At 39.9% G+C, this 9559-nt stretch overlaps 2 protein-coding genes and 1 long non-coding RNA gene across 4 annotated transcripts in view; 2 read left to right on the top strand and 1 right to left on the bottom strand.

Moving 5' to 3' along the window:
- The window catches only part of septin8a (septin 8a), a 39195-nt gene extending 36801 nt beyond the window's left edge, over nucleotides 1–2394 (top strand). The window contains exon 10 of the mRNA XM_032533283.1: nucleotides 1–2394. This exon is cut by the window's left edge and continues 1220 nt beyond it. The gene's annotated coding sequence lies outside the window, so the exon portion shown is untranslated.
- ccni2 (cyclin I family, member 2) lies at nucleotides 1579–5711 on the bottom strand. Its single transcript, XM_032533285.1, has 5 exons — nucleotides 5361–5711; nucleotides 3956–4112; nucleotides 3303–3437; nucleotides 2477–2551; nucleotides 1579–2336 (listed from the first exon to the last, which is right to left on the bottom strand). The coding sequence occupies exons 2-5, from the start codon at nucleotides 4067–4069 to the stop codon at nucleotides 2187–2189; spliced, it is 474 nt and encodes a 157-aa protein (XP_032389176.1). The 5' UTR covers nucleotides 4070–4112; nucleotides 5361–5711; the 3' UTR covers nucleotides 1579–2186.
- A 1050-nt stretch (nucleotides 5712–6761) lies between these two features.
- LOC116700251 (uncharacterized) lies at nucleotides 6762–8089 on the top strand. Of its 2 annotated transcripts, XR_004334609.1 has the most exons (3): nucleotides 6762–6931; nucleotides 7197–7271; nucleotides 7933–8089. It is a non-coding gene; the product is annotated as an uncharacterized LOC116700251 (long non-coding RNA). The 2 variants fall into 2 exon arrangements; XR_004334608.1 differs by having other exon boundaries at nucleotides 6762–7271.
- Nucleotides 8090–9559: the final 1470 nt, after the last annotated feature.

The raw sequence follows: 9559 nt of genomic DNA, 5'->3' as shown, positions 1-9559 counted from the left end.
ATATCTGAATCTGCCTTTCAAAGAGTTTCACTTGGATGTTGAAGCATATTAAGGATGTAATAACACAGCATCTCTGTACATCTAATTTATTCATGTCAAAAGCGTCACAGTGGAGAGTCTGTGACATATCATTGATAGAATTTTATCGATTGCTGTTTTATAGAAAATGGAGAATAACACTTTATTCAGGAAAAGGGAATGCAGAGTAATTTCTTCAGGGCACGGGGAAATGTATTTGTGAGATATAGTATTGTTCAAAAGTATTTATTTCAAAAATATTTATTTGAATATATAAAGAGAAAATGTCTTTATTTTATTATAGTTTTTATTAATACATTAGGTCTCATTATTTAAATTAAAAAAAAAAGTCTCTTGGATTTTTTTGTAATACCTAAAGTGAAGTGCTAGGACGATAACAGATTTACAATAATAACGCCACACGCTGTAAACATGCCACACCAATATCAGTCACAAGTCGTAACAGTAGGGGAAAGTGCCATTTTTTGTTTCGCAGGAGACACTTAAATCAGTCCAAATGTGCCAAAATGCTTTTTGGTGACAGTTCATGGCTTTAGGAAATATGTATTGGCCTTCTAATTTCAATATCATTAACAAATCTAACACTGTTATTCTAACAAATGAAGTTACTGACATTTTGTTTAACAAGAGTTTACAGTTTAAATAATCATATTGAGGGTCAATGCAATAAACTGATTTTGCAAACATTTGCCATAACCGTGATAAACGGAGACACGGAATATCACGCAGCCCTGTGTGACGCCCATCAAAACGCTACCTGCTCACACTGTTGTCTTGGCACTGCAGTTACTGATCTTTAATTGTCATATCCCAAATGACTTCTCGTTAAAGCGTTATGAACACAGCCCTGGGCCCAAAAGCATGATGGGACCTAAGTAATGTGTGCTTTTGTGGACAGTTACTGCCTCAGTCAGTCAAGGGTTTGAAAATTCCTGTTAACAAGCTGTGAAACAATGTGCCATACACTCAGTAACACAGCATGGGCATTTTTGACAATAAACCTGCTGCCACTTTAAAAAACAGTCACCAAGTCACGTTATGGATTCGCTAACGACCCAAGTTGTAGTTCCAATGAGACAACCTGTAGGGGGACCAAAGGGGGAAATGGTACATAGTGTCTCGTGAGATTTGAAAGCCTAAATGATCTTATATGGTGAAAGCAGGATTTGGGTATCCACTGTAGGGCTGCTGCTTACAGTTTGTCAGAAGTGCCTTGGCCTGATATGCAACACACTTGTTGTTTTGCTAGCAGCTTGCAAATGCAGTCTTAGGTGGAATATACAGCTCTATTCAGACCTTGTTCTGTAATGCGTCTCGGTTGCTTTCTGTGAACCTACGCAGGATTTGGGTAATTGGCCTGGGTTATACTGTAACTTGGTTTTGTCTGATGATGTCACCTTTGCTCTAAAGCTGCAGATAGCTGACAATACAAATCTTTAAAACAGGGTGGAAACAGACCGTTCCCAAGCATTTAAACGCTGATGTGCCACTAAAGCAGTGACGTTTAGGGTTAGCAGTTTAAAGCGAGGTGACTTAAGCCATCAACAAGAGTGCAAAGTCAATACAATATCTGTTTTTTGTTTTTTAAATAGCTGAGGTCAGGCTGCATTAGAATATTTCATAATATTAACCAATATGTAATTATATTTTAGTCAATTATATTCTGATGTATTGGAAAACAAAATGTAAAACCAACACATCCTCTCCTCAGACTCTTTGATGTGATTGTTCGCAGTAGAGAGAAGCATGGTTTTATTTTCCTTTCTTGGCTACAGTGAATACAAAAAAAAAGAAAGAAAAAAAAGGAAAGTACACATTCCAACCAAGACTGAATGGAGATTGTGTGGATTGTGAGAAATAATGGGCACAATGAGTTAAATCAAATGAATGCACAATCTCTACTGATTGAGGACCAATTCTTTGCTGAGGGGGCAGGGGGTTGTTAGCGAAACACCATCTTAAAGCAAACATGATGCAAGCGTGATGCTTTACTGTGTGCTTTTGTTCTGCTGTGTTTTTAGGCAAGACCAGGACCTGAATTGACAAAGCATTTCAAAGTCCAGCCAGCTCACTACAAAATGCTCTTGACAACTCAGATCCAGTAAACAAAAACCAAAAAAAAAAAAAAAAAATTGCCTGTCTATCTGCTAACTTACTATGTGAATGAAGTCGACTGGCGATGCCGTGTACAAGTCCCAGTGCAGCTTGTCTAGAATGATCCTCTCCATGCGAAGAATCTCCGCTGTTGAAAAGTTGCATCCGCTCTGCACAACCAGGTCTTGAACAGAACCTAATACCTGTTTAAACAGACACCAACAAAAGGGAAGCAAATAAATGTATTGTTTTGAAATAGCATTGACGTGGGTGTTTTTTTTACAGCTGTAATTTTTGCTTATTTGACATTGTCTTTTGTATCCTTCTATCCTTAAGATCTTACCTCATCTTCCTCGTTGATTTTGGCAGCCAGGACCAATGAGGTGAAAGCAATGCATTTCAGGTATTTTGGTTGGGCCTAAACGGAAAAGACATTTAGTGCTTAAGAACCAGAGAGATCTATGCATGTGAAAACAAACATCTTTAATCAAATGCCTCTCACTGCTATCAGTAAGTGAATTTGCAAAATGAGCACATTTAGATTGGCATCTCTCAGCACTAATCAATTCTAGTGGGCATGAGGGATACAAGTCCTTTAATAGGGACTAATAGGACAATTATACCTGTGTTCATTAAGGTTACACTGAGTGGACAGCTCTCTCTCTCTCTCTCTCTCTCTCTCTCTCTCTCTCTCTCTCTCTCTCTCTCTCTCTCTCTCTCTCTCTCTCTCTCTCTCTCTCTCTCTCTCTCTCTCTCTCTCTCTCTCTCTCTCTCTCTCTCTCTCTCTCGTTATGAATATCAGAAACAGCTGCAGGTTGTACGACTTTATGAAAAGCAAAGAGATGTTTAAGAGGGTTTGATTGTAGAGGACAGGGGTTGTTTAAGTCTAAATGAAATACACTTTAGTCAATCTGATTTTCAATTAAATGGACTAAAGATATGATTATTGAAGACTTACTCCGCAGCCCTATTTAGAGGACAATTTGATGTCAAATACAGATTAAATGTATCGCGTTCAGTGAATACAGACTTGAACCATTAGCTAAGGGGTCAATGGCCAACAAAGAATAAAAAGATGTTTTTCATTGTACTATGCAGCCAACCGTGCACATTATTTCCATTCATTGGTCAAAAGTTAGAAACCATTATCATATGTTGTAGCCGTCTACCTTGACAGTAGACAGCAGTCGGTTGAGGACACAGACTCCCAGGGCAAAGGTCTCTGGACAGAACTGGAAAAGCCTATTCATCTCTCCGAGCCAAAGGATAACCGCTTGGTGCTGGGATGAAGAGATGTCTGTGCCCTGAGTGGCCAGAGGAGACAGCCATTGATTGATAAATAAAAGATTAGATGTCAGGTGTTTATTTTTATTTTTTTAAACAAATACTTCACTGTGTTCAAGGCCCCACTCGTTTATTATATCTCATATACACCTATTACGGTTAATCCAGTTTACTCACTGATTACACATTCTTACTTCAAATATTGATTTGTATATCTCAATAAGCTGCTTTTAAGAGCTAAAAAAGAGCCAATATAATTTCTATAAACAAATGAGACCACGGTCTGACTCTTTATTACACAAATGTTATTCTGACTGACAAAATGAAGAGGTTTCCCAAAAGTCTTGATGGTCCCTGTCACAAAGGAATCAGTTCATTTATACTGAGAGGACCCAGACAGATGTTAGCACAATCTTCAGTTTCAGCTGTTATTCTGTTAGTATACCTACATCGGGAAATTACTGTTTTAATAACATTCAAAATACTACACTCAGCACCTTTAGAACAAGCTGCGAATGCACAAGTCCACTTGTCTCACCTGGATGCATCCATTCTTGAAGACAGGCGCCTTCCAGAGGCGAGCCTCCCTGAGCAGAGCGGCCTCCAGCAGGCCGACCAGCCGGCGGCTCTCCGCGGTTCCTGGGTTCTTCATCGCCGCTACAGCACGGGACAGGCTGCACCCAGGGCACACACTCCTGGTCAACACATGACATGTTACAATGGAGACAGAACCTCCCTTATTGTCCCCTATCTACGCCAATGTTCACTCACATGCACTTATAATCAGGTATGTAGGCCACTGTCTGTCAGACCTGCCAGATGTGTTGAACTGAAGGACACACTGCACACGAGAGAGACAAATACAGACCTAAACCATTTTTTTTTTCGAAAATAGCACATTTTCCAGCACACTGCTAAGAGTAGTTTTGTGTGGGTTCAACCTGTTAGAAAGCCACCTGGCTGTCGTCGACACGCTCGTGGGTCGGACTCGGCGTAGCGCCCCTAAAATACCTGGCGGTGCAGGTTCATCTGTATAGGGTCTCTTGCATTCACCCAGAGGTCAGTCACTGTCTGCTCATTCGGCGATTATCTTTTATATTTAGGCCTATTCAGTGCACATTTCACCGGTTTGCGTGCAGTTTAGTGTCCCAAATTCCACTGGCCACCCCAAGACCCGCCGATTATTAGAGTCAGGCATTTGACCTGGACTGGTTAAGGTTAGGATAGCCGATGGTTCAGGGGATAGGACCTGTACAAATGGGGTTACGTTACGGGGAATTTGGCACACGTTCTGCACGTAGACCCGTTTCACCAGATTTGACGAGGATGCAAGTAGCTGTTTCCTTTTTCGAGAGGTAAAAAAACAAACAACCCCCCCACCCCACACACACACACCACACAACCACACACACACACCAAACAACACACACACACACACACACACACACACACACACACACACACCACACCTGCAAGTTAACAAAATAATTTCTTAAAGAGAAACGTTCAGGACTTTTAATTTAAATTTAGCCCAAAACAGCAACTTGAATTGCAACTGTACATTTGAGACGGCTCGGGCCGACAGCAGCCTGTCTGGTAAACAGTTTATGAAACCAGCAGCTATGCTGAAAGAGCCATGGATGCAGCAGGAAATCGCTCAGTTTGCCAAACAATGTCGCCATTTTTCTGACTTTACAGGCTCACAGCGCAGGACTGAGCAACGCTGACTTACTGCAAAACGTTTAAATTAACCGGTGGGCGACTTAATGGCAATCTTCTGAGGGAGCCCCTCCACATAAAGGAGCCAGGCGGGATAACGAGCTGCAGCTGCTGCAGCCAGCCTCTTCATGCACAGTTGTCGTTGTTGCTGCTGCTGCTGCTGCAGTCAAAAACATTGGCTTCCTCCTTTTAGCTTTCCTTTGCATATAAGCAGGCGGACTTACCACTTCGGTTTCAAACGCAGGGTATCCTTTCGACGGCCGGTGCATTTATAGTTTTTCTATAAGTCCATATATCAGTCCATATTCACCGAAAGCAACAAACACGCAAACAGTAGGGAGCTGTTAGAGAATACAATCCCGGGGAAAAAAACGTATTTCGGGGGGAATATACGGAAAGCAGCCGCATTATAATAAAAGAGCAAATAAAACAAAAGGCGATAAAGCGCGAATTACTTCAAATAACTGGGGCAGTGGCGAAAATAAGCGCAAAAAAGGCAGGAAGCAAAAAAAAAAAATCGAGGAGGATTGAGGGCAAGCTGTGTTTTGAACGTTCCTGACTCCGCCCCTCCGTGACGTCACTCCATCGATTAAACAGAAATGTGTTAGTGGGTCAGACATACGGGATCCCTCACACAAAATGGTCGAGCTTTCACTGGAAATGGAAGATTTCTATACTGTGAGACTCAACAATATGTGTGTTCATGTGCTAATATGTAACTTTAGGATTAGCCTCTCTATGTGAATGAGTCCTGCTGAGAGGCAGACTGCCGGCCCAGCAGCAGAATTTGCAGGCTTATTATGATCTTTAAATGGATCATTTTTGGGAGCTTATTTTGCGATTGTTGTTGCAGCAGCTTTAAAAGACTTCCTTGTCCTGTTCCCCTTTAGCTGTGTGAAAGGTAGGCTGATTCTGGCTATGACACAACACACCGAATCACACTGGTCAGGCCCTGCAGCCTCGTCTCTGTGCTTGTCTTTACTTTTAGGCTTGTGTTTACATTTTGTCTAGTGATGGGATAGAAAGCACAGGTGTCATTTATTTAATTTACATACATGGCAAGGCAAGGCAACTTTATTTGTAGAGCACATTTCAGCAACAGGGCAATTGAAAGTGCTTTACACAAAATCATTAAAACAGATAAAACACAAGTACAAAGAGTTAAAAATCATAAGCATTAAAAACCAATAAAACACATGAATAGACAGTTAAAAACAAAATAGAAACATTAGGACACATAAAACACAAGAATAAAAGTTACAGTGCAGCATAAGAAATTTAAAGAAATGAGCAGTCATTTAAAAAAAAGCAGCATCAAAAAGAAAGGTCTTCAGCCTTGATTTAAAAGAACTGAGAGTAGCAGCGGATCTACAGGTTTCTGGGAGTTTGTTCCAGATATGAGGAGCATAGAAACTGAAAGCTGCTTCACCCTGTTTAGTTCTGACTCTGGGGACAGAAAGTAGACCTGTCCCAGATGACCTGAGAGGTCTGGGGGGATCATAGTGTAGTAGCAGATCAGAAATGTATTTTGGCATGACGGCATTGTTCCATTTAGCGCCACCCAAGATGATTGTGATTGGTTTAAAGAAATGCCAATAAACTAGAGCACGTTTTACTCCTGCTGTGTAGACTAGCCAAACCCTCCTTTGCAGTGCTGTGGAGGAAGGTCTGGAAAAGCGGCACTATATTAAGATTAGCATCATCATTAGCATTGCTAGCAAAAGTTGGACCTGTATGATGCTGACCTGAAGCAACGCTGGACCACGAACCCGACAAGGAGACCCCTAGACACCAGGTATGGTGCGTGGCAATTTGTTTGTGGTAACTTGATAAATTACTTTTTTGTTTAGTTACATTGAATGCACCACCAAAGAGCAATTGAAATGAAATGAGCCTAAGTTAACCATCAGACAAGACAAAGAAAACAGAGCTTGTTAAAACCAGCACAGTTTTGACATTTTTACTTTTAAAAAAATACTCCCTCAAGTAATTCATAACCAAAATTGTTAACAATTAAATTGCTGCCATAGACAAATCGATTAATCAACTAATCGTTTCAGCTCTACCCAAAAGAGAAACTGTTCAACTGGCTGATCAACACTGCTATCAAAGAGCCAGATGCACCTGGACCACAGGTATGTATGCTAACACTTTAAAAACAGTGTATAATGTATTTAATGTACTAATGAATAGTTATGTCTGTTAACATACTTGTTATGGGTGGTATTAATGCAGACTGCAGAGGAGTATGAAGGAGTTATACTAGTTTCTAGACATTTATTCAAAACATATTTTAACATCCATACTTACACTTTGTTTGCACTGTAGTATGATGACCTGCTGCACCCAGTTTTTCCTGACTATATATATATATATATATATATATATATATATATATAAATATACTGTATATATATATTTATATAAATATAAAATTAGCCTAGGTGTGAAGATTAGAGCAGTCACAAAATTAAATCAAATTCAATGCCATCTCAACTAACCTCAACATAACATCCAATGTTGCAATCCTTACTTGCTTTCGCTCGCTATATATATATATATAAAATGTAGCTTGTTTTCTTTTTTGCTCTACAAAATTGGTTTGTAGCACACTTGGTTGTAGGAATTTATGGACAAAAACACTCTTGTGATACTGGTCTTGTGATAAACTGTAAGTTTTACCGAGTTTATTCAGGTACAGTAGGGATCGGAGAGGTTGCTGTACAAAATTCAGACTATGCAACAGTACATCAATCAGATTACCAAGATTGTTTGTTTCTGCTTCTGTGCTGTCAGGAAAGCTCAGAAACAACGTTCAGAAGTTCATCAGACAGTCTCAGTCCACATACAGAGGCAACAAACTTCACCTAACACCAGTCAACAGACGTCAGCATGAAGTGTTTGCTTTCCACTCTGTCACCTGACACAGCTGACTGATAAAAGAAAACAAAAGTTGACCAGTTTGTCTAAGCCGAGGTCACAACTGGAATGTTGATAAGAAAAGAGGGTTACAGAAAGCAGCATATTGGAATGTTGACAGTGTAACACGCAGTGGGAACACTGTGGTTGTGTCCTGTATCAAGTCAGGTTGTGTTTGGCTGATACAGCTTGTTTGTTCTGTGTTCTGACCCATACATACTGTAACTCTGTCCCCCTCTTTATCCTCCTGTCTCCTTGCGTAGTGTATGTGTGTGTGTGTGTGTGGTGTGTGTGTGGTGTGTGTGTGTGTGTGTGGTGTGTGTGGTGTGTGTGTGTGTGTGTGTGTGTGTGTGTGTGTGTGTGTGTGTGTGTGTGTGTGTGTGTGTGTGTGTGTGTGTGTGTGTGTGTGTGGTGTGTTTACACCCATCACTCTCAGTCCAACTAGTTGGAATATGAATGAGCAGAAAAATATTGACATTCATGGTATTGAGTGTTTAGCCGCTCCTGTTGGTACACAGTAGCAGCATTTGTAACACACGGGTCAGGTAGGTATGTTTAACACTACTGATTCTCATTGGCAGAGCTAGGCTGAATATAAACACACCAATGGCATTATACAGTGCTTAGAGCAAAAAATCAAAACCATCGGGGCGGCCTCTAGCTCACCCAGTAAGAGCGTTTGCTCCAGTTTGGCCTAGTCCTACAGCGGCCCAGGGTCGAATCCGACCTGCAGCCCTTTGCTGTGTGTCATCCCCCATCTCTCCCCTTTCCTGTCTGTCGAATACCACTATCTAACAAATAGAAAAGCCCCAAAAAATCTTAAAAAAAAAGAAAATCAAAATCATCAACCAATATGCCATTATTATTTTCTTCAAGCCCTCAAATTGTTTTCAAACTAACAAAGTTACCTGTTTGTTAAAGGATGAGGCTGGCATTATTCTATAATAGTTCATAAATTACATTACGTTTACAAATTACATTCTAATCTTACAAATCTATAACTCTTACAACCTGCAGATGTGTCTAATATATTTCTATTTCATGTATCTTGTGTTCTTTCAAATAACTAATAGAAATGACTATATGACTATATATATGACTATGACTATAGGAATGGCTGACACTCTGCACATCTGTCCATAGTGTTTACCTGTTTAACATCTGGGGACCATGTTGGATTGATGTGTTTTGTAGATTCATAAATAAATCAAATCAAAATCAGTCAAAACCACTGATCAGGTTTATAATTCACAATGAGCAGTAATACAATACGATTAAATATGGGATTATATATTTTACAATTCTAACTCCATTTGCTGAGGATTTTGAGATAAATGAACCTTAAGTTCAGCTTTGAACCAATTATACAGTATGTTTGTCAATTCATCTTGTTTTTGCATTAAAAAGTAATTTAATTAACATTTTTTGAGTTGTCAATTGAAGCCGTAATTATAATATGGTATACATGTGTGTTGGCGTTGCATGAAATACTGCAACTTTTTTC

The sequence above is a fragment of the Etheostoma spectabile genome, chromosome 13 (genome assembly GCF_008692095.1).
Source record: "Etheostoma spectabile isolate EspeVRDwgs_2016 chromosome 13, UIUC_Espe_1.0, whole genome shotgun sequence".
Classification (NCBI taxonomy): Eukaryota; Metazoa; Chordata; class Actinopteri; order Perciformes; family Percidae; genus Etheostoma; species Etheostoma spectabile.
Note: the sequence above shows the minus strand (reverse complement) of the source record. Positions and strands in the feature narration are given on the sequence as shown.

What these genes read in the sequence shown, in the direction of transcription:
- ccni2 (XM_032533285.1), bottom strand. Translation starts at nt 4,069, where the DNA reads ATGAAGAACCCAGGAACCGCGGAGAGCCGCCGGCTGGTCGGCCTGCTG. An exon ending in TCAAGAATGGATGCATCCAG is followed by an intron (nt 3,438 to 3,955) that starts GTGAGACAAGTG and finishes CTGGCCACTCAG; the next exon opens with GGCACAGACATCTCTTCATC. An exon ending in AAATCAACGAGGAAGATGAG is followed by an intron (nt 2,337 to 2,476) that starts GTAAGATCTTAA and finishes CTGTTTAAACAG; the next exon opens with GTATTAGGTTCTGTTCAAGA.